At 36.8% G+C, this 26,207-nt stretch overlaps 1 protein-coding gene across 1 annotated transcript in view; it reads left to right on the top strand.

Annotated features, from left to right (window-relative positions):
• LOC145671296 (dipeptidase 1-like) overlaps positions 1–26,207 on the top strand; it is a 408,614-nt gene that overhangs the window by 314,857 nt on the left and 67,550 nt on the right. The window contains exons 6-8 of the mRNA XM_081740265.1: positions 4,779–4,929; positions 7,036–7,120; positions 14,264–14,440. Of these exons, the coding sequence (XP_081596391.1) occupies positions 4,779–4,929; positions 7,036–7,120; positions 14,264–14,440 (413 nt within the window). The remainder of the gene's footprint in view (positions 1–4,778; positions 4,930–7,035; positions 7,121–14,263; positions 14,441–26,207) is intronic.

Raw genomic sequence — 26,207 nt, 5'->3', positions numbered from 1 at the left:
TTGAAAGATAATTTACAGCTCTCGTTCAGTCCTAACTATACAAGGTATTCCTTTTAGGCTATATAATGTAGAGCAAATGTCAATGATATTTAAGCTATTAGATTCTTGTAGAAACTGTTCAAACTATTGTCTAGTATTGGAGTAATAATTAAGAAAGCTCTTACTTCAATAATAATTAAGCGAACTGTTTATACATTTTTAGGCAAATAATCAAATAGTTATTTTGTTCTATAATTTAAACAAGTCCTTTTAATAAATAATTAAAATCGTTTTTGTATTATAATATATGATTGTTCTCTTAAACACAAACTAAATACAACTTTCTATAAATTAATTAAAAATGTTACAATTTCGGAAGTATATCACTTTCTTCTTCAGACTATTTTCCAACTATAATAAACATTATAGACAGCCTTGTAAGAAAGTTGTATTTAGTTTGTGTTTAAGATGGACACAAGGCCTTTTTTTATCATAATATGATTGTTCTAAAACAGTGTTGTTAGAATATTCTTAAACGTAATTATTCGAGGATAGTATTTTTAGACCAATGTAATATACTGTACAATGTATCCCAGGAGGAAGGGTCAACATTTTAGGAGATTGTAGTATGGGTAATTCTAAGCAAAAAAGTTCATATGAACATTGGTCCTAATCTCAACGGTTTGAGAGCTACAGGCTGTGAACCATTTTTGACTCTATGTGGAGTATTTCTCACCCTGTTGTTATTCTATAGAGGTGAAATATAGCGGATTTGAAAGACGACGGAATGGCCTTTCGAACGGTATGCAACTTGTAGTAGTGGTACCTTTGGAAGGGAAACCATTGAATGAAATTTGGGAAAATTAAGGTTATTAAAGAAATTGGATGGAAACACTGATTCCCAAATATCTCTCAATAACTTATCTTACAAAGACACCATTGCCGCATGTTGCATACCGTTGAAAAGGCCATTCCATCACCTTTCAAATCTGCTATGACCCACCTCCGTAGAATAACTACAATGTGACCAATATGCAATATAAAGTTAACAATGGCTCACAACCTTTAGGTCTCAAACCGTCGAGATCAGGACCTATGTTTATATAAACTTTCTTTCTTAGAATCACCCATACTACTATTTTTCAATGCATTGTCCCTTCCTCTTGGGACATCCTGTATAATTATTGAAGGATAATAGTACTTATGTGTTCTAATATATCTTTGAATAAGCCAATAGTCGAATAAAATATTATTCGATTTTTCTAGTATGGTATTATCCGAAGAGAAAGTTCAGATTTTCAAATATGTCATTATTCGAATACAATACTTTTCAGATTTCTAACATATCATTATTCGAAAATAACATTGTTCGGATATTTGAGTTGAGTTGATTTTGAGTTTAACGTCCCTTTCCAGCAGCGAGACTATATGAGACGTGGATCTACTGATTAACGTGGAATCCGAACCACGTGAGCTCCCGCCGGGAATCGAACCCGGAACTCCCGCGCCAAAGGCGCATATGCTAACCACCTAGCCACGAAGGAGCCCCTGTTGGGATATTTGAATATACCATTATACGAAGAGAATATTGGTTGAACCTTCTTGTTGGGCAACGAAGTTATAAAATGTTGCATATGCCTAATTTCATAAAAGTTACCCGGAAAGAGGTAATGATTAAGAATAGTATAATTGAAGTCAATCTGTGTTATATACAGGGTGGCCAGAAAGTCTGTTTATTCATGCAAGTTTATCATCTCTACATTAATAATAGTTACAGTTAGTACCGTGCCATGAGGCTGATTTTCCACAGCACGCCACTGCTTACAGTTATTTGTCAAAACGTCCGTATGTACACCTACATTACCCTTGTACAGTTTGTTAGGCTTCCATGTTCTTCTACTCATCTGCTTTAGCAGGTGCGGCGTCACAAGCTGGAAAGCTTCAAGCACAATTACCCACAAAGATTCATTTCCCCCATACCGCTTTTTCCTGACTTGCGATTTGATGATACCCCACAGATGCTATCTGGTGTCGTAGGTTCCGGACTTCGAGGCGGCCAAAAATGAAAGACTGATGAATTTGGGATCCACGTTCCTCTAAAGTGTAGTCACTGGTATGTGCCATTGTTATTCACCAAACACAAAAAGGAGAAACAATGAACTGGTCAAAGCACAAACATTATTATCCTCCCTCTGCGTGCAGTCACGTGGCAATTCACGTGAGAAGCACTGTTGCCACATCGATGATAAGGATGGAAGGCACACATCTTAAATGTATATTTTACACTATTACATGCATTTTGTTCGAGTGTAAAGGGACTTTCTGGCCACCCTGTAGATTCTTTATGAAGAAAGATTCACAAAATTGCAACGGTGTATTGTCATTGTCATTGTCAATCTGTACCTGTTTATGAAAAGGATCAGAGGCGTAATAGCTGAGCAGTTATGCAAAAAAAAAAGGAAGATAAAAAGAAATGTCTTGAGGTTGCTAGGTAAAAAAAATAATAGAGATATGTGTGAAGAAAGTGAGAAGTAGGTAACGATTATTGAATGTAAGGTGGTGAGACTTCTTTTGAAAATAAAAAGGTAAAATCTAGTTACCCTCGAAAAGGAAAAGTGAATGTTCTGTAATGATTAATCCAGGGTTCTTTCCTTCATAGTAAAGCTACTGCGGAATTCCCGTTCAGGGCGACATTATACAACGGCGTATTGTCATTGTCATTGTCAATCTGTACCTGTTTATGAAAAGGATCAGAGGCGTAATAGCTGAGCAGTTATGCAAAAAAAGGAAAATAAAAAGAAATGTCTAGAGGTGGCTAGGTAAAAAAAATAATAGAGATATATGTGAAGAAAGTGAGAAGTAGGTAACGATTATTGAATGTAAGGTGGTGAAACTTCTTTTGAAAATAAAATGGTAAAATCTAGTTACCCTCGAAAAGAATTATTATACTAACAAATTAGTACAATCCTTTTCGAGGGTAACTAGATTTTACCTTTTTATCTTCAAAAGAAGTCTCACCACCTTACATTCAATAATCGTTACCTACTTCTCACTTTCTTCACACATTTCTCTATTATTTTTTTTTACCTAGCAACCTCAAGACATTTCTTTTTATCTTCCTTTTTTTGCATAACTGCTCAGCTATTACGTCTCTGATCCTTTTCATAAACAGGTACAGATTGATAATGACAATGACAATACACCGTTGTAAAATAAACTAAGATTAACAAGAGAATCTAAGTATATCTACGATAGGTTTACAGTAAATCTGTAATGTTTTAATTCCCTGTGTAAACCTACTACGTATAAGGTTTCAAATCGCATAATCTCTCCAATTTCTTCAGTTGAAGAAAGTAATCATTCTGGTACATCATTACTGGCAGATAACATTGCTAAGATATTTTGAAATAGCACATTCGAAGATAAAATGCTCTAATTTTCTAGTATGTTGTTACTGAAAGAAAAATAATATTCAAAAATAATGTATTCAAAAATAATATATTTCAAATAATCCAATTGGTGATCACAAGAAAGTTAACAGTGCTGATATATGCCATTATTTCATATGTTTATAGGAATATTAGTGTTATATAATTAGGGTAAAATAATATTTTTTGAGTATTCAAATTCGTGGTTATTTAAATTTGAATAGTAGCGATATATGTATATCAAAGTGATCTTTTTTTGTTCGACGTTCGAGTTGTTTTGAGTCTCATTCCGTAAAATGGTTCCACATCAGATCAAAGTAAATCAAGAGAAAGATTATCTCAAGTGAGTAATGTTAAATAGTGCTACAAGCGAACTTAAATTCTCAATGCGTTTCCAGCATACATATGAGCCAAAAGTATCTTGTACGTTTGGAACGGTTAGAGGAAGTGACTGCATATCTTGGACGGAGATATAGAGATAGTTTCACATCTTATATATCTATGTTGTTATCGTTACTATTTTGAAGTCTGCTATATTTGATCAGGTTGGAAATTTTTAATAGAAAGTGGATCATGTGACATATTGTATAGGAGTAGCCTTTTGCCATAAACATATATATATCTGATGTCATTGGCAATTTATTCTTAATCATAAAATAGTTACTACCTTAATAATATATGTTTATTAACTTATAACTGTCTATCGAACTTGCAAGATATCTCCGCCTGTTATTGTATACTGTAAATGCATTCAAGACTTGAGGTTGCTTGAGGCTACATTTAATATTGCAAGGCCCCACATGTGCTCCCAACACAACGTGGTGGCTGTAAACACACTTCAGACGACAGCCACGAAGCATACGTCATCAACCATCGCCAAAGATCGTGAAGTGATGAAGATCAACGGATTCAGCCGACATTTCAGGTATAAAAGAAGCCTGTTCATCACACATCAGTCTTTACCGACTGATCAACCACTACTCTCTAAGACGCCTAGTCTCTGAGAAATCTTTATCCCCCTATCTAAGGCCTGATTATGCTTGGTCATTGGTTTCCTCTTAATTCATGATAAAAGGTTATGGGAAAGTCCAAATTCCTGTGTAACATCTTTTAACTCTTTCCTAAGAGACACAATTTTACAATATTATTCAATTGAGCTAATTTTTCTCATGGGATACCGATATGAAACCATTTTAGGGTGTGACACATACACACGCAAACACACACAAATCTCGGAAGACGAAAAGTAAGTATTACCCTAATAGTTTTAAAGTAAGGATCACTACTCACTCGTTTTTATGAATATTCAATTCAATCAATTAACTTTCCAAAATCATGTTCCTTACAGATATATTTCTTTTATTATACTAGGTATAGAAGATGCCCATAAATCTGGACTAATGGCCAGTTTGATTGGTGTTGAAGGTGGTCATTCGTTGGGCAGTAGTCTTGCAGTTCTTCGGATGTTCTATCAACTGGGAGTAAGATACGTAACATTAACGCACAATTGTAATACGCCTTGGTGAGTAATAATAATTAAAGAATGTCTTAAGTGTAGTATACAATAGAAATTAACATATTTTCTAGTTGTAGCATAGCTGAATGTTATGTTTAAAGATTACGAATATGTATTTATAATATTCTAAAATAATTTTCAAATAATCAAACACATAATAAATAAATTCACTGCTCATTTTCAAAGTATAGTAATAAGGATAAAATAACTGTGGTACAGAAATTTCCTAGACTTTCTCTTGTGCACGATCATGTTCATAATCTACAAAATCTTAAGAATGAGCAATAATTCGAAGGGAATTAAAGCAGAAAAGAGTCAATGTTGTAACAGTTAGTGAAACTATTCCTTTATTGATAAAAAAGAATACCATTTTCTACAAATTGATACGACAGGAGCATATACAGATAGTAGTCGAAACAATGGACAAGTCTATAGTTTGTGCACCATACTCATGATGAGAGTGCAGCGACTATGTAATTTCTTTAAGTTGTGAGTTAGGTGATCATCTGTAGTGTGCCAGGTATGATAGGGCACAGGCGTGTAATGAAGCTGCCCAATAGCGGTGCAAAATGAGAGGTAATTTCTGAGTACCAAAGGATTCATATTGTGGATAAATATTATGTATACTAACCAATTAGGTTTTTTGGATTTTAGAAAATGAGTAGTATAGAGTGTCATTTATGTACGTCTATATGTCATGCGCAATTATACATTATACACTATAATACAGTATATGTTAGTATTATATTTCAGATAGTATATATAGAATTGTTAAATGTGATACACATAGATGATAAGCAAGAGAAAGAAATGGAATTTATAAATACATTTACTTTTATTAAGTATAATGGATTATGATTAGTTCTAAGATCTTCCTTGAGGTATAACTGTATGTCAACTTTCATAATTATCTGGACGATTACCTGTTTAGAACTATTATACACCATAATTACCTTTAATCAACAGCCAAGTAAGTTTGTGGTGGATAACATAGTGCCCGTGGGTTTTCTCGCGGTATTCCCATTTTCTCCCACTTTCTCATTCCACCTATTCTTCCATCATCATTCACTTGCTTAATCATTGTCTCCCTTAGCCGAAAGGGCATAATCGTGGGACGTTAAACTAAAATACTTATTTATAATTACCTTCAATCCAATATTTATTCATCTTTCGTAAATAAAGGATTAATTTCGTACTAGTTTAAAGAGTACATTGATGATATCAATTCTGATATTTAATCAGTATAGATCTCGAAACCCTTCTCCTTTATGTGTCACACACTACTTTGTCATAATCCCGATCCAGGATCGGATTAAGGGTGGAGCCAATGGAGCCCAAGCTCCAGGGCCTCTAGGCTGAGGGGCCCCAAAAATTCCTCTCTTTAATACTAAAATATAGCTATCAAATAATTGTACTATAGGCTTTAGACCGACGGTAATTTTTTCCCACTCGCTACGCTCGCGATATCGCTAGATTTAAGTCTTCTTCCATTAGCGTCTTCACGATACGTATTTTGTGACGGAGTGAGCTATTTTGGGCCTCTATAACAAACCAAATTATTAGCTTAAGTGACAATTCCTTTGAAATATCTCTGTCATTACTTAAAGCAAATCTAGGAGGTTTTCTAAATCTCCTTTACTCTATTAGTGTTTTTACAGTGACTGATGACCATTTGGTTTGTATTTGACATTTATGTGTTACACCGCAGCACATGAGCATTTACGAGCATTTAACTGTTAATAATGAATTTAATTAAACTAATTATTATAAACCTGGAGCATATTAAAACATTACAGCATAATTCTCGATGTTTCGATAAGCCTATGAGGCTGTGGAAGGCAGCAAAAAAAAAAAAAAAAAAAAAAAAAAAAAAAAAAAAAATGCGCTGGAATTATTCGTAACGTAGGGCCCCCTTGAAATAGTCGGCTCTAGGGCTCAAAAAGCTTTAATCCGTCCCTGACCCGATCTTATAACCGCAATGTCAATCCTTCATCACTTATGACAGTAGAGGAAATGTATAGTGTATTTATTGATAAATGGTATGTAAGATAACAATGATTCTATGCCATCAGTTATAAAATCTTGTCGCTTATCTACTCCCATTTTCGCTAGGGCAGATTCTTCAACTGCTGAAGAAGAAGAAAACTTCATTTCAAAGATTTATGAGGAACAAAGCGGACTTTCAATGTTTGGAAAGGTAAGTTGAAGTACAACTGAACTGTAAAAATATAATATAGTACAGATATTTCTCTCGAATGACCGGTCAGTCATAAAATGTCCGGGTATCTATAGGACGTCCAGTTTTTGTCAACAAAGTGCCGTAAAAATTAATACGTCTCTCATTTTCCAGAAAGAGAAATCTCCTGTAAGTCATTTCTATGCATTTTGTGTGATAATGTCAGCATGACATGTGGACATCCAAATATTCTTGTTTGACAGGAAATCCCATTGAAACTATATGAAAATTTTGTAGACATTTCGTCTCTCTCGACAGGATAAAATCTCGACAAGATAAATACCTAACAGTGGACACGATTTGCTATGTGGGATAGCAAACTAATTAAAAATGGAAACGGTGAGGATATTAGAGGAGATACAAAGGGGCGGTTGCCTTCAGGCGATTTCGCCGGCGATTAGACATGTAATATAATGTAGCTCAATTAATGTGCAAGTATTCTTCTTCGGAAGTGCAAAAGTACTTCCCCTCCAAACTTCTCTGGCCTTAAACTGTTCCCTCTCAAGAAACTAAAACTGACATGGTAATTCAATGTAACATTTTAATTTACTCTTAATTAGTAATGTACTTGATAGAAACAAATAGAAGTAGACCCACTGTAAGAACATTGATTATGCAATAGGATCGCAATTTTCTTTTAGAGCTTCAGAATTACTACTCTCATATTTAAAGACTAAAATATTTGGGAAACTTAAAATTATTCATCATATTTTCCAAGTATACACTAGTTTCTTTCTTAAACACAACAATTAACTGAAGAATAGGCAAACTGTCACCGGAAGTGCGCGGAAGAAGGTAAATTATTCGTATAAGTTGATCACTTATCTTAATAATAATCATCATGGTAACAGCAATAAAAATAGTAATATACTGTATGTTTCTTTGTGTGATTGTCAATAGATTTGCTTATAGTAATGAGTCACTGGACATCATTTTGTACACAGAGACATCTTCACCGGATTTAATTGCGTAGTAAGACTTTTTTCCTGAGTTTTACCTCGAGAGAGGGATTGCAGTGGAGGAGGTCTAAATTCAAACACATTTCTGGTTGTTTCTGAAAACACCTTACCGGGATACAAAACATGTTACATACTAGGAATGCAATGGATATACCCGATTGCAATGAAATGAGCTGAGCGAGCTTAAGCTACGTAATCAGGAAGCGTTTTTCGGTGATTATTCCTCGATGGTACATCGGATTTTTGATTTCGACCTATGTTGTCACTCAGCACGACATACTCTATCAGCGTGCTAAGTTTGGTTGAGATCGGCCAAACGGTCTAGGAGTAAGCGTTTTTCGGTGATTATTCCTCGATGGTACATCGGATTTTCGATTTCGACCTATGTTGTCACTCAGCACTACATACTCTATCAGCGTGTTAAATTTGGTTGAGATCGGCCAAACGGTCTAGGAGGAAGCGTTTTTCGGTGATTATTCCTCGATGGTACATCGGATTTTTGATTTCGACCTATGTTGTCACTCAGCACGACATACTCTATCAGCGTGCTAAGTTTGGTTGAGATCGGCCAAACGGTCTAGGAGGAGTTCGCGGACAACCAAACGGCTAACCCGAGTATAAGAGCTTCACTTCGCTCAGCTCAATTAATTATGCGCGATAAATATAAAACGAGATGATAACTATGTTATTCATTTAGTTCATTTCATTACTACATCCTCAGTGGCGGATCTAGAAGAAAAAGATGGTGAGGAGCAGCCAGATCCCAAACTGTGATAGGTATATCATAAGTTTACAATTTTTCATGGATACTGCAGAAGTTTCTAACTTAACTCTCTCCTGATGGATATTAATGGTTATGTTGGACGTTGACATTGTAGATCTCAGGGGCGGATCCAGGGGGAGCGATCGGGGCAATTGACCCCCCCAGAAGAGGAAACTTTCTTATTTTATATATATAAATAAAACCCATCCCAAAGTTTGGAGCCCTTAAAAGTATGACAACCCACCGCCTCACAGAAGTCGGTCCTGGATCCGCCCCTGGTAGATCTCAAGTATGGTTTTATACAATGTATAACAGAAAAACTGCAACTGAAAATATATCTAATGTTTCAAAAAAAATTTCAATAAATAATTAAAGGCAACGCTTACTATAAACATTTAGTAATATATAAATAATAGCTTTAATGATTTTGTCACTTTAATTTTGGGAGATTATGATACGTGCGGTAAAGGACTTGGTGAAGACAAAGAGCCAATTAACCAATTGTGTACATACACCAGTGTCAATACGTAATCCAATCAAAAACGTAGGGTGAATTTAGTATTTCGGAGTTGGGGTATATTCATTGTTTAATTGTGTACATGAAACCAGGAATTCAATTATCTCTTCTTAACAAGAGAAAGTGATTACTACTGGACATTTCCGGCTACCTACTTCCGGTACGTAGTAGCCTACCTAACTTTGTTTCCGCAGTTGAAGTGATTGCATACACAGAACCTGTCTAATGATATCCTCTTGAAGAAAGAGATTAACATTGTACATTTTGGATCACCTACTCCCGGCAGGAGGGTTGATTAATATGCATTTACATGTCCACAGAACGTTCTATAGATATCTCACAGGTCACACTTGTACCACGTTTTCAATTTAATAGAATAGACTTTAAGGATAACGGAAACAGCATTTCCCTCGGATTTTAATGGGTGTGTCTATTACAGTAGAAACGTTAAGGATAATGGAAACACAATGTCCAAGGATAATGGAAATCTAACACAATGGATTTCCCTTGGATTTCAATAGACAGTAGATATTTTAAAGATAATGGGAATATTTACGGGATTTCCCTTGGGCTTCCGTGGAATGTGACTATCGCAGTAGAAACTTTAACGCTAATGGAAATACGTATGGGATTTCCTTCCGTTTCAATTAGATGTGCCTATTCGAGTAGAAATTTTAAGGATAATGAAAATATTCATGGTATTTCCTTTGGGTTTCAATAGGGTGTGCTTATCACAGTAAAAATTCTAAAGATAATGGAAGTATCCACAAGATATCCCTTATAGTTCAGTGGGATGTGCTTGTCACAGTAGGAAATGAAAGAATCATGGAAATATTCACGGAATTTCCTTTGAATTTCAATGGGATGTGTCTATTATAGTAGAAACTTTAAGGACATGGAAACATCCAGGGAATATTCCTTGGATGTCCACGGGATTTGTTTTTCAAACGAGAGTATTTTGATGTGAAAAGTCGTTCTATGATTAAATCACGAGAATCCCGAAATCTCCCACAGAAATTCTTGTTTCCGGAATGAAAGCGGACATTTATATTTTCACAAAATGGCTACTTGATGACCATTACCAAGTACGAAAATCTCATAGGCATCCAGAAACTGACATTTTTAGATGTATATACAAGAAACCTTTTTTCTATGTTGTAGGTTTCTGGTACAAAATTACTGGATACATTTGTTCCCGAAAACAAAATTGGTTACCATAGGATACCAAGCGAGGAATTGCTACAGGTACTACAATTCAAGAACATAAATTAGGTACCATAGTGAATGTGAACGACCATAAGTGTCCTTTTACGGTAATAATATAAAGGTTGCATTTTCACAATGTCTTAGATAAATTAAAAAATAAAATATGGAAAATATATTACGCCCGAAGATGTAATTACCGATGTCAATTCCAATGATTTTAAAAACATTTCAGCCTGCTGGTTGGAACTGTTGATACTGGTAATTTACTACTGAATACCACTTACATAGTCACTTAAAACAGATGTACCTCTGTACATAGCCCTTACAAAATTTCTATAATTTTAAACGCAAATTCAAGAAAATAAATTCAGCTTCATAGATTTTATTCTGAAAAACATGGCTGCAGACTACTACCACACTTGAAGTCCTTAAAACCAAACTAAATCACAGTCAAAACAGCATGGGATGAGTCGTTAAGTTTTATGTTTTTTTGAACATCCGCAAAAATGAGTTTTCTTAGGACACAAGACTCAATAGTTGTCACGAGACACTATTTGGGTATTTAGAATTCGTGTGATTTATACCCACTAGCGCAAATCCCGGGGGATGAGGGGAATATGTCCCCTCCAATCTTGGAACTGAGAGGACTGTGCCTCCAATAATCTGATTTGAAATGTGTTTTTAGGGGAGAAATGTGATGATTTGTGTTAGTGTTGTCAAAATAGGTATTTGTAAAAACAGAAAAAAAGTTTTTGAAAAAGTGCATTTCATAAAACCGAAATGTCGGTTTTAAAAACCGAAAACCGCTTTTGAGTTTTCGGTTTTGAAAACCGCATTTGCAGTTTTCATTTGTCAGAATACCGGTTTTCTCCAAAACGGAAAACAGCAAATTTCACAAAAATTCGACAGCATTAATTAACATAGTTTTACCCTCATACCCTAGTAACAGGATATTGTTCTTTGTGAGTGAAAAACTTGTATCAGATTTTATCAACACAAAGCTTTGCAGTGCCATGGACAGTCTGTTGCTTTTGTACACAATCTCATAGTTATTTTATTTCTGCTGAGCAAATGTAGGGTTAACTTTTCATTCGAAAACAAAAGGTAGAACATAGAACAAGGAGGAAATCTACAATGTATTTTCTTGAATTAACACAAATGTTTCACAAAGGCTAAATGAATCAAACTATAAATTTATAAACAAGGCTAGAAAGCCAGGCACGCAATGGAACGTGTATTGTATATCAACAGATTTGTCGAATTTGCAGACTGCAGCCCATTGGCACTGCTACCGTCGTAAACTAGATTTTTCACGGGAGCCTCATTCTGTTCAGTGGCTCATATCTGGTACTGATATTACCGTCAATTTAAGCATTTGGTATCGTTTCTTCGTTGAGATGCCAACAACAATTTTATAAGTCACTGATTCATACAGGTAGCGATACAAATATAAAAGATCTCAGTCTAAGTAGATGAAATTTCAAATTGAATTTCATGAGTTGCATGTGTAGTTATCTTAAATAGGGGTATACCTTATTTTCTATTTAGCTGTGACTTGTACAACCATCGAACTATCCCTTTCGCACAGTGCTGCACATTACCATAATAGTCAATGTAGCAAATAAAAAAGTTAATGTAGCAAATAAAAATGTTACCATAATGTAGCAAATAAAAGTTAAAACACACATATAAACCAATACAATTGTCTCGATTGATAGATGCTTTCACAATTGTTAAAAGATGTAATTGAAAACAGCAAACATTGTTTCTGCTTTGAAAAGGACAAACATGGTTTCGTTTACAAAACCGCAAATACGGTTTCGGGCGGCTTTCGCTTTCGAAAAGAGTTTTTGCGGTTTCCGTTTGGAAATTCGCTTTTGCGGTTTCGGTTTTAAGAAAACCGGTTTTCTCAAAACCCGCAAATGTCACAAAAATTCGACAGCACTAAATTGTGTCCGATTGCCACAAAGCAAAATAAAATGAAATTAATGTGACCCAGAATAAGCCTCAAATCTACTCACCTCCCAATGTTGAAGACAACTCGGCTCCCCTGATCCTCCACGGCATTTTTTTTTTCAACTTCATAAATGTTTTGAACATCGCTTAAAAAAAATATTATGGAAACGGTTTTACCTCCCCCCCTTCCCATGTTGAATTGCGCCGCTGGTTATACCACACATATTTGAGAACTATCGCAAGAAATGCTACAGAAAATCCTGCTTCCAGGACATTAACAGACATCTCTACTTTTTGTAGAATGCCCATGGATGATTCACTGTCAAAATATCCCAATATAACTCATAGGACACTCCTTGGGTATTCCAGTGGAAATCTTCATTTTATGTTGGTTTGATCATTAGTAAATCCCCGAACTCTTTTCAAACAAATTTATTTTTTTTACGAGCAACTTGAGCACAACTTTGTTGAGATTTTATCCACAATCCTGTTATCCGATTTGCTACAATGTACCTATGATATCAGACCAATTGAAATTTAACATTAAAGTTGGCAATGACATATGAAACAGAGAATGTGGATACTGGTTTAAACTCTCCATTTATCAAGATATACCAAAAATAAATATTTACAATTTATCATAAACATTAAAATATGTAAATGTAAGGAAACATTTTAATTTATAAGCACTTGGAATCTTGAACCGTCCCACGAGAAGATTATGCATACACCACAGGTTTCACAGTGTATCAATGCCAATATGATGGTAAATATTAGTATACACAATTAGATCAGACTAAAGCATATTCTTATAAGACTTCGACGCCCGTTACGATCAATATGAAAATACAACACTGATATTGTAATATCATGCTTATTAATAGGGAATAGTAATGTTAATTTGTTATTCAATTAAATTATTGTGCAAGAAGAACTTGAAAATTCCAACTCCCCTTCAGCTACCTATGTAACACAATGTTAGGTCCCTTATCTATACTTTGTGTAAATAAGAACTCCTTCGTGGCTAAGCGGTTAGCGTACAAGCCTTTGGCATGGGAGACCCGGGTTCGATTCCCGGTGGGAGCTCATGTGGTTCGGATTTCACGTTAATCAGTAGGTAAACGTGTCATATAGCCTCACTGCTGAACGGGACGTTAAAGTCAAAATAAACTCAATTCAACTTTGTGTAAATAAGGGAGTTTTTTTGGAAGAGCTATGACTATTTATCTTTAAGTAGACCTAAAACCAAGAGATAGCGAGGAACACTTTTAGACTCTATTTCCTCAATTGCAACTCGAAGTGGCATTATTGCAAATTTCCGATTTCAATATATTGCTATAGAGCAAACCGTCACTAGAGAATGAAAAATTGTTTCTTTGATTAATTCGCAGATCAAATCTCTCCATTAAATTCGGAAAAGTTACAGAAACGAAAATGTTATTAAAAAAACAAAAACAAATATCTTATGTTGGAAATATTATCACGTGTTAATAAAGAGATATTGTTTTAGATACAAGTAGTATACTTCTTATGAAATCGTTTTTTTTTCTTTTTTCTTTTTTCTTTCTTTCTTTCTTTCTTTCTTTTTTTTTTTTTTTTTTTTTTGGAATCGCACTGTGTTTTAGAATAAAGAATTTAGAATTTCCCTATGTCCAAGGAAGTTGAATCGTTAATACCTAAATTTATTTCGTTTCTCTTTTCAGTTAATAATTCAAGAAATGAACCGCTTGGGAATGATGATTGACCTTTCTCATGTGTCTTTTCGCACAATGGTTGAAGCTTTGGAGAAGTCAAAAGCGCCTGTAATATTTTCCCATTCTTCCGCGTATGCACTTTGTAACATCACGAGAAATGTTCCTGATCACGTTTTAAAATCTCTGGTGAGTATAACCAACATATATTTTCCTTCTCTCTCCCCTCCTTCACCAGTGGACGACCTCTTTTACCTGGACATGTCTTCTTTGGACTCTAGGCTATAAATGGTCCAGGTGAGGTTGAATTTAAAGATTTCTAATTCAGTATGTTAGTATCAGCTAGCAGCTCATGCTTATATGGGCGAACATAATGGTAACCACCTCTTCTGGTCAAATTGAGTTATTAAGTGGAATGGGGTATGATTGAACCATAGAAAAGTATTATGGTAGTTAATATCGAAAGTGCACCTGCAGATTCTTTGGTATGTGTCATAACGTGGAAATGTTGAACCTACTTTTTCAGTTTACTGGAAGTTAGAAAAAGTTACATACCATTCTGTTTTCTCGAACCAGTCTTGTATATACGAAAAGAGCTCAAAAAATGTTTGTACAATGAGCCAAAACTTTCTTAATAGCAGCATTAGAACTATGAAATGTTGTGTGCATGTTCTTGTTTCCTTTGTTAACTTAACGAATGTTATTCAGTGTATCCTCTATTTCCTGTGACTCGTTTAGCCCACTGTTTTCTCCGAGCAGTAAATACACTTTGATAAACCATGAAGCTGGACTACTAAACCACTTTTTCACACTCACAATGAGTTCTTTCTCACTGACAAATTGCCTACCACTAAGGTGGACCTTCAAACTATCGAACAGAAAGATTCGAACAGGATTAGGTCCGGACTGTACGGGTTTGAAGGACCACATACTATCCCATACTTGATTTGGTACTATGTGTGATGTGCAGATTGGAGCCTTCAATTCTCTTGGCGCAATTTGATTATGTTATTTTATAGTGCTGTCTATTTGTCTTTAAAGCACGCCACAGTCTCGTCAGTGATGAACAATATAAACTAGTCGTTTCAACAAGCTGGGGTGTGGTTATTCATCTGTCATTCCTGATGAATTGATTAATGTAGTCTTTTGTAGTCTTTGCTAACGTCTTTCACTGCAGTTGATGGTGCTCAAGACCATAGTTGGCCCAACAGACTGCTGTGCTCTAATGTCTCATCCCCATGCACAGGAAGCAATTTGCATTGAATGGATATAACTGATCTTGTACAGGGTATTAACCGACCGTTGGCCACTGCAATTGTCTATTTTCTTCCCCATTGTGGATGCATCTATAAATACAGAAAGAAAATGTGTTATACAAGTCAGCATAGAACACAAAAGTACACGCAGAAGAACATGTTCAAGTGCTAATTATTAAAAAAAAAGTTATGGCACATTGAGCAAAACTTCTTGAGCACCCTATATACAGGTAGTGAACATTGAAACTACAACATATGGTAGAATACCATATTTGTATTTAATAAGTTGTCAGGGCGCCTTTGGCGGCCAGTACAGCAGCAACACGACTTGAGAAGGATCGATAGAGGTTCTTTAGTTTTTCCAGAGGGATTTTCCGCCGTTACTCTTGAAGGGTAGTGACCAGTTCAGGACGTACAGGTGGTGAAGAGAAACGTTTCTTCACTTGATACTCTAACAAAACCAATAGAGGCTCAATAATGTTGCAATCAGGCGATTTAGTGAGCGATAACAGATGTTTAACCTCACTAACATGCTCATGTCTGTGATAAGTTTAACTGTGTGAGTGGTTCAGTTATGATTCTGAAACACTGCACCAATGTCCAGGAAGAGTGCTCGTACCATTGGGTACAGTCATGTAAATAGTACTCTAGAATGACCCAATAGTCCTTGGAAGTGAAAGGACCCTCTAGAACAATTAGGGGTCAGAAAATCTGCCACAATTTTGTACTCCAAACGCTCACGGATCAACAACCATGTTTGAATGTGGATACCAAACAATCTGGGTTGTATGCATCAGAGAGGCTCCAGACGAACACTCTACCAATTGTTTCGAATACAGTCTAACTGGACTCATCCAAGAATATGACACGTTTTGGGTCATCCTAGAACAGGGTTTTATGCTTCTGGCACCACTGAAACCGCTTTCCGGTATTTGCGCTCCTGACGAAAGGCTTCGGTATTGCAACCCTGCCATTGATGTTGGCCTTATGCAGGTATCGACGGACTGTTCTTGTGCACACAGGTACTATGAGGTGTGTTCACTTCTGAAGTGATTGCCAATGCGGTGGTTTTCCGTTTTCCTGCAAGAGTTCTAGACAATATCCTGACTTCCCTCTCAGACAAATTCCGCTTTTCCCTACTGTAGCTTCTGAATATGGCTCGCCCTTGCTGTTCATATGCACATATCACCCTGGATATTATACCTCGTGAAATGTCACAAAGTGTAGCTGTTTTAGACAGAGGTGCACGAGGTTGAGGGTTTGTTTCGATCTTCTCTCTTTTGAAGTCGGATGTGTCTCCATTATACCTCTCTACACATCAGACCGATAGCCAGCCCCAAAATGTAGGGGACCTGGTAGAATTTAGGGGCCCGATCCAACCATCTTATAGACCATCAGCGTATTATAGTTCATTTGCAAGCCTACCATCAAAAATTTACGGGCGGGCAGTAAAAATTTGGTGGAGCCCGACCCCCCTGGATGCGGGCCTCCAACGTTCACTGACAACCTCTTCTACTGGAGTGTCACATGTGTCCTATGTGACTTATTGTCCAAAAGTATGATATACGTAAACTAAAAGATGGCTCTGGGAAGCCCAGTGAACATAATATGCTATTCGCGCAGGTGTTTCAGTTTTAATGTCGCCTAGATGTATATGGTAATAGAAAAATAATAGTTACGTAATGTATTTTTATACGTTTACAAGATGTATTTCCAAATTTTTTCAGGAATTATCCTCAGAGCGTGTGCACACTGAAGATCTTTCCCCAATTACCATTTTACAAAGACCCGCAAATAACGTATATATTGAAAAGACGGTCTGTTACAAATTTTCACACAATGCTACACTGTAAAAAAAATGAGATGTTGAAACAACACAAAATGACTACCACTTTAGCGTGTTACTTGTGTGTTAACTCAGCACCAAGCACATCGCCTTCCGAGCATATCAGAAATAACTCGTTACTACTTGAGAGAACTTGCTTTGGTATTTTCGTTTAATATGAGCAAAGGTTTTCGAAATATATTTCGCACTTATGCCAAGTAATGAATAATGTTCTATGTTTTCTGTAATCGGTCACAATAATATTGTTGTAAACCTGTGAATCGTCTAACAACAGTTACATAGGCAACATTTGTGATATCTTCTGTTCATAGTGCTAATACACAGGAATAACAGATAAAGAAAATAGATGGAAGCACTGCTATCTGTGTAACTGTTGTCAGGTAATACACAGGTTTACAACAATATTACTGTGACCGATTACAGAAAACATAGAATATTATTAGTCACTTCCCACAAGTGCGAAATATATTTCGCAAAGCTTTACATACCAAACAATAAAAATTATACAAATACTCACAGACTTTAAGGACATATTTCTGATATGCTCCGAAGGCGATGTCTTAGTGTTCACTCCCGCTGTATATTATCCCACACATCTTCAGCATCTGATGACCCTTTACCATCTCAAAATCGGCCCAGACAACATTGATCCAGAAGTTTTTGACATTTATCATCCTGGCATAGTTTCACCACTCATCTATCCATCTCATGCACAGTAAAACCATCCACTAACAGGGCTGCCTTTGTCTCCATCGGTTCCTGGGTCGCCCCAGGAACAGAAGATAACAGCGTTTGTCTAACCAACATCATCCATGTGTTGTGGCGTCGTAGCACTTCACCCTCATACCATCCATCATTACAGATTTAGTGACTGTCGTATATTTAGCTGTTAAAAATAATGCTTTCATAGTTCTCCATGTATTCAACTAACCATCATATGTTTCCTGAATTTATTCATTTCAGGCACCGCAGTTGCAGCAAGACCATAACTTATCAAGCCAGCCAGTCTGGACCAGAATCCACTGCAACTGAGGCTTGTCCTCACTCAATTGATGACCCTCCCCATGAAAATGAATAAAGTATCAAATAAATTGATAATTAAAAAGCACCTAGACCTTCTAACGATAACTTGGATCTCTTATGCTATTCTACCGAACTCTTACCGAGGAAAGGGCGCAACCATTTGAACGGGTAAACGTAAAAAAATCTTAGTGTTGAATTGACACACAAGTAACATGCTAAAGTAGTAGTCATTTTGTGTTGTTTCAACACCTCATTTTTTGCTGTGTAAAAACCGAAATAAAATTAAATCGAAAATAAGTATATTGCCTATAGTTTCAAGTTGACTGGTGCTCTCACCTCTAATGCAAGGGATCATAGGCTCTATACTCATTCGAATAATGTGGCTTGTTAACATTACTGGCTTCGTGATTTGAAATTATGTTGTGTTAGTAGCTTCTAGCTCAATGGAATAAGGATATAGAATTACATGAATTTCATATATGGAAATTTTCTTTAAAAGAACAGCCCATGTTGATAGTTTAAAGTACTTTTAACTGTAATGCAAACGAACAAACAATTAGTTGATACAATTAGCGTAAGATGAATTCATTGTCTATCAGTAGAAAGTTACAGGATGCAAATCGGATAAAAATCTTAGGAACTGTGGTCAAGTATTTGAAACGTGTCGTAGTGTATTCAATGACTCTTGCAATGACGAAATTGATTACGTAATCGCCGTTATTCCTCAAGGGTGGCATCACTCGAATTTGAAAAGCCCGCATGTCTATCATTCAGAATATGGAAAAAGGAAAACTTAGGATTTACTCTAACTTCGGGTTTAGGTCTCGGCTGCCGGACTAAATACAATCAAGAGCACAGTATGAATTTGAGAAAGAATGAGAATTACCAAACGCAGTTAAGAGTCCTGCTTATGTATGGCGTACAGGGTAGGCTCCCTTTGTCCAATAAAATTTGGAAACTAGGTCAACCGACAGGTCAAATTAAGTGAAACGGAAATTACCAAACTCAGCTAAGAGTGATGCTTATGATGGGGTCTAGGGTAGGTTCTCTTTGTCCAATATGTATTGGCAACTAGGCCAACCGAAAGATCAAATTAACTGAAACCGGAATTACCAAACGAAGCTTATGTTTGGGCTCCAGAGTAGGTTTTCTTTCTCCAATATGTATTGGCAACTAGGTCAAATTAACTGAAACGAGAATTACCAAACTCAGCTAAGAGTGCTGCTTATGTATGGGGTCCAGGTTAGTTTCTCTTTGCCTAATATAAATTGGCAACTAGGTCAACTGACAGGTCAAATTAACTGAAACGGCAATTACCAAACTCACCTAAGAATGATGCTTATGTATAGGGTCAACGGTAGGTTCTCTTTTGTCCAATATGTATTGGCAACTAAGTCAACCGACAGGTCAAACTAACTGAAACCGGAATTCCCAAACTCACCTAAGAGTGCTGGTTATGCCTGGTGTCCAGGGTAGGTTATTTTGTCCAATATGTATTGGCAACAAGGTCAACCGACCGGGCATATTAACTGAAACGGTAATTTCCAAACTCAGCTAAGAGTGCTGCTTATGTATGGGGTCTAGGGTAATTTCTCTTTGCCCAATGAGTATGGGCAACTAGGTCAAATTAACTGAAAGAGAAATTACCAAATACAGGTAAAAGTGATGCTTATGTATGGTATCCAGGGTAGGTTCTCTTCGTCCAATATGTATTGGCAACTAGGTCAACCGACAGGTCAAATTAACTGAAACGGGAATCACCAAACACAGTTAAGAAAGCTGCTTATGTATGGGGTCGAGAATAGGTTCTCTTTGTCCAATATGTATTTGCAACTAGGTCAACCGACAGGTCAAATTAACTGAAACCGGAATTACCAAACGAAGCTTATGTTTGGGCCGTAGAGTAGGATTTCGTTGTTCAATATGTATTGGCAACTATGTCAAATTAAATGAAACGAGAATTACCAAACTCAGCTAAGAGTGATGCTTATGTATGGGGTCCAGGGTAGGTTCTCTTTGTCCAATATGTATTGGCAACAAGGTCAACCGACCGGTCAAATTAACTGAAATGGTAACTTCCAAACTCAGCTAAGAGTGCTGCTTATGTATGGGGTCTAGGGTAATTTCTCTTTGCCCAATGCGTATGGGCAACTAGGTCAAATTAACTGAAAGAGAAATTTTCAAATACAGGTAAAAGTGCAGCTTATGTACGGTATCCAGGGTAGGTTCTCTTTTTCCAATATGTATTGGCAACAACGTCAACCGACAGGTCAAATTAACTGAAACGGGAATAACCAAACACAGCTAAGAAAGCTGCTTATGTATGGGGTCGAGAATAGGTTCTCTTTGTTCAATATGTATTGTCAACTAGGTCAACCGACCGGCCATATTAACTGAAACGCTAATTTCCAAACTCAGCTAAGAGTGCTGCTTATGTATGGGGTCTAGGGTAATTTCTCCTTGCCCAATGCGTATGGGCAACTAGGTCAAATTAACTGAAAGAGAAATTACCAAATACAGGTAAAAGTGATGCTTATGTATGGTATCCAGGGTAGGTTCTCTTTGTCCAATATGTATGGGCAACTAGGTCAACCGACAGGTCAAATTAACTGAAACCGGAATTACCAAACGAAGCTTATGTTTGGGCTCCAGAGTAGGTTTTCTTTGCCCAATATGTATTGGCAACTAGGTCAAATTAACTGAAACGAGAATTACCAAACTCAGCTAAGAGTGCTGCTTATTTATGGGGTCCAAGTTAGTTTCTCTTTGCCTAATATAAATTGGCAACTAGGTCAACTGACAGGTCAAATTAACTGAAACGGGAATTACCAAACTCACCTAAGAGTGATGCTTATGTATAGGGTCAACGGTAGGTTCTCTTTTGTCCAATATGTATTGGCAACTAAGTCAACCGACAGGTCAAATTAACTGAAACGGGAATTCCCAAACTCACCTAAGAGTGCTGGTTATGCCTGGTATCCAGGGTAGGTTCTTTTGTTCAATATGTATTGCCAACTAGTTCAAACGACAGATCAAATTAACTGAAACAGGAATTACCAAACTCAGCTAAGAGTGCAGCTTATGTATGGGGTCCAGGGTAATTTCTCTTTGCCCAATGAGTATGGGCAACTAGGTCAAATTAACTGAAAGAGAAATTACCAAATACAGGTAAAAGTGATGCTTATGTATGGTATAAAGGGTAGGTTCTATTTGTCCAATATGTATTGGCAACTAGGTCAACCGACAGTTCAAATTAACAGAAACGGGAATAACCAAACACAGCTAAGAAAGCTGCTTATGTATGGGGTCGAGAATAGGTTCTCTTTGTTCAATATGTATTGGCAACTAGGTCAAACGACAGATCAAATTAACTGAAACCGGAATTACCAAACGAAGCTGTTTTTGGGCTACAGAGTAGGTTTCTTTGTCCAATATGAATTGGCAACTAGGTCAAATTAAATGAAACGAGAATTACCAAACTCAGCTAAGAGTGATGCTTATGTATGGGGTCCAGGGTAGGTTCTCTTTGTCCAATATGCATTGGCAACAAGGTCAACTGACCGGTCAATTTAACTGAAACGGTAATTTCCAAACTCAGCTAAGAGTGCTGCTTATGTATGGGGTCTAGGGTAATTTCTCTTTGCCCAATGCGTATGGGCAACTAGGTCAAATTAACTGAAAGAGAAATTACCAAATACAGGTAAAAGTGCAGCTTATGTACGGTATCCAGGGTAGGTTCTCTTTGTCCAATATGTATTGGCAACTAGGTCAATCGACAGGTCAAATTAACTGAAACGGGAATAACCAAACACAGCTAAGAAAGCTGCTTATGTATGGGGTCGAGAATAGGTTCTCTTTGTTCAATATGTATTGCCAACTAGGTCAACCGACAGATCAAATTAACTGAAACAGGAATTACCAAACTCAGCTAAGAGTGCTGCTTATGTATGGGGTCCAGGGTAACTTCTCTTTGCCCAATGCGTATGGGCAACTAGGTCAAATTAACTGAAAGAGAAATTACCAAATACAGGTAAAAGCGCAGCTTATGTATGGTATCCAGGGTAGGTTCTCTTTGTCCAATATGTATTGGCAACTAGGTCAACCGACAGTTCAAATTAACTGAAACGGGAATAACCAAACACAGCTAAGAAAGCTGCTTATGTATGGGGTCGAGAATAGGTTCTCTTTGTTCAATATGTATTGGCAACTAGGTCAAACGACAGATCAAATTAACTGAAACCGGAATTACCAAACGAAGCTTTTTTTGGGCTACAGAGTAGGTTTTTTTGTCCAATATGAATTGGCAACTAGGTCAAATTAACTGAAACGAGAATTACCAGACTCAGCTAAGAGTGCTGCTTATGTATGGGGTCCAGGTTAGTTTCTCTTTGCCTAATATAAATTGGCAACTAGGTCAACTGACAGGTCAAATTAACTGAAACGGGAATTGCCAAACTCACCTAAGAGTGCTGATTATGTCTGGTTTCCAGGGTAGGTTCTTTTGTCCAATATGTATTGCCAACTAGGTCAACCGACAGATCAAATTAACTGAAACCGGAATTACCAAACGAAGCTTATGTTTGGGCCGTAGAGTAGGATTTCTTTGTTCAATATGTATTGGCAACTATGTCAAATTAAATGAAACGAGAATTACCAAACTCAGCTAAGAGTGATGCTTATGTATGGGGTCCAGGGTAGGTTCTCTTTGTCCAATATGTATTGGCAACAAGGTAAACCGACCGGTCAAATTAACTGAAATGGTAATTTCCAAACTCAGCTAAGAGTGCTGCTTATGTATGGGGTCTAGGGTAATTTCTCTTTGCCCAATGCGTATGGGCAACTAGGTCAAATTAACTGAAAGAGAAATTACCAAATACAGGTAAAAGTGATGCTTATGTATGGTATCCAGGGTAGGTTCTCTTTGTCCAATATGTATGGGCAACTAGGTCAACCGACAGGTCAAATTAACTGAAACGGGAATAACCAAACACAGCTAAGAAAGCTGCTTATGTATGGGGTCGAGAATAGGTTCACTTTGCTCAATATGTATTGGCAACTAGGTCAACCGTCAGGTCAAATTAACTGAAACGGGAATTACCATACGCAGCTAAGAGTGCTGCTTATTTATGGGGTCCAGGGTAGGTTCTCTTTGTTCAATATGTATTGGCAACAACGTCAACCGACAGGTCAAATTAACTCAAAGGGGAATAACCAAACTCAGCTAAGTGTGATGCTTATGTATGGGGTCCAGGGTGGGTTCTCTGTGTTCAATATGTATTGGCAACTAGGTCAACTGACAGGTCAAATTAACTGAAACGGGAGTTACCATACGCAGCTAAGAGTGCTGGTTATGTCTGGGGTCCAGGGTAGGTTCTGTTTGTCCAATATGTATTGGCAACTAGGTCAACCGATAAGTGAAATTAAATGAAACGGGAAGAGCCAAACACAGCTAAGAAAGCTGCTTATGTATGGGGTCCAGGGTAGGTTCTCTTTGTCCAATATGTATTGGCAACAACTTCAACCGACAGGTCAAATTAACTCAAACGGGAATAACCAAACTCAGCTAAGAGTGCTGCTTATGTATTGGGTCCAGGGTGGGTTCTCTGTGTCCAATATGTAATGACAACTAGGTCAAACGACAGGTCAAATTAACTGAAACGACATTATCCAATTCGATATACGTGACTTCTGTACAGGCCCGTATCCACGGAGGTCGGCAACCCTTAATTTTTACTGGCCTCTTTAAACTTTTCATGGTAGGCTTCGAAATGAAGAATAATATAGTGATGAACTATAATATGGTTGGTTCCGCCCTCCCTACCTTATACCGGGTCCTCCTTACATTTTTGGGCTGGCTACCGGCGTGCTTCTTTTGTATGAAAATAATCTTTAAAGTTCATAGAAGCTTCCATTGCAAATTTTTTACTGATTCTTATTTTTTTTAAAAAAAAGTGCCCCCATAATCTCGTATGAAATCAGATACAGTTCACGAAGCATGTCGTGAAATAGAATTTGAAAGAGTGAATGGGACACGTTGTTTGAGTGGTATGTCTCTCGTATGTGAAATGTCAAGAAGAAGCAGTATATTGTAATTATCAAAGACTGGAAGGGGGTGAAATCTGTGACGAGAACTGTTGGCACTATTCAAGTAGTTATCAATCTATATGTGCATACCAGCGAGACGATTTAAATTATCATCGAAATTTTTGTTTGAACACCGGTGCCAAGTTGCTCGGCGGTGCCAAATTGAACTAGAGGAACTAAGGAAGTGAGGGAAATGGAAAACTTCCCAAAAATTCTCGTACATATATCGGTAGGGTTTACCTAGTACCATTTCATATTTTTTATCTTGAATGTTTTGATGTAGGAAGAATCAAATTATGATTTCTAAGAGCACTGTATGTGTGTTTTTGTATAGAAATAAACGTCGTTGATGGATAATAGGGACACTACAGTAGGCATGGTGTAGTATCTCGGTATCCGTTGTTCTGTGCCTATCATTGACAGGTGCTACTTTTAATAATGTGGCAAGATACACTATTCTTTACCAAGGTACTTCATTCAGACTTTTAGCGTGGGTGGGTTCCTTCGAGGTTCTCTCGTTTATTTCCACTTTCTTCATTCCACTCTCTCATTCATTTCTCATCATCATCATCTACTTTAGCCTAGCCGGCATAAGCGTGGGATGTGAAACTCAATTCATTTCATTTTTTTTCCACTCAGACCTTCGTAAGTCCTGTATTATGGCGATGGACCCCATTCACACTTTCATAGATCCTATCCAAAGTGAATGGACTCCAGCGAGCTTTCTGTACTTGTAACACACCTATCCTCTGCCAACAAACACCAGCCTGACTTTCGGAAATTCTATTCTATGTTACCAGATTCCAGTCAGATTTTCGTAGACTTATTCTATTCCAAGGGCCTCCAGGGAGAACTTCACAGAATATATCTTATGACAAAGGGATCCAGTCACACTTCGTAGATCCTATCTTATAGGGACGTACTATCTTATAGGGACACTAGTAGGTGGGTTCTGAGGATCTATCGCTCTTCCACAAAAAATGTTCCGGGACGGCTCACGTATTATGCCGGGGGTCACTGCTGGTACTATTTTATTCATTATTATATTATAGACGTATTATTTTGGTCTCGTCCCGGGGGCACTCTCAGAGTTCTAGTGGCACTGCCCCTCCAAAAAAAAAAAAAAGGTGTCTGGAAGAAACAGTGCTGAGGATCCACACTCAAGAAATCTTGACTCTAAACTTAGCCTAATTTTAGGGGGTGATTTTGCAAAATTTAATATAATTTATCTTCATATTTAATTTGTTTTTCCCCCGTTCCCAAAGCTTTAGACTCGTCCTGAAATAAATTCTTGTGTACACTCATGTCCAAAATGATTGTCGCATGTCTATAAATATGTTGTTATAGGAATATAATTTGATAACGAATTCGTCCAGTATTTCTTATAATGTTAGTATGTACATAACCGATGTGGCAAATTTCATGTCAAAAAAGTAGTAAATAAGAACAATAAAACGAAAATAAAACTTTCTTGTCCATTTAGCAACACTTTATTTTACTCATTCTAATTTTTGTACTTATAGTTCTTTTCCTATGAAATTTACCCCAAATATACATTCCCCGATTATACACATAGTATCAATATTAAAAGTACCCTGCAAAATCATTATCAAATTATATTCCTACAAGTAGACAGTTATAGATATCATTTTGGACATGACTGTACGTGCCTGCTATCCAGTTCTGATTAACTTTAGTCAGAATTTTATAATTCTGACTAAATTCAATCACAATTTTATATTTCCAC

This window comes from Thermobia domestica, chromosome 2 (assembly GCF_964235325.1).
Source record: "Thermobia domestica chromosome 2, izTheDome1.hap1.1, whole genome shotgun sequence".
In the NCBI taxonomy this organism is placed as follows: domain Eukaryota; kingdom Metazoa; phylum Arthropoda; class Insecta; order Zygentoma; family Lepismatidae; genus Thermobia; species Thermobia domestica.
This window is presented reverse-complemented; position numbering and strand designations above follow the sequence as displayed.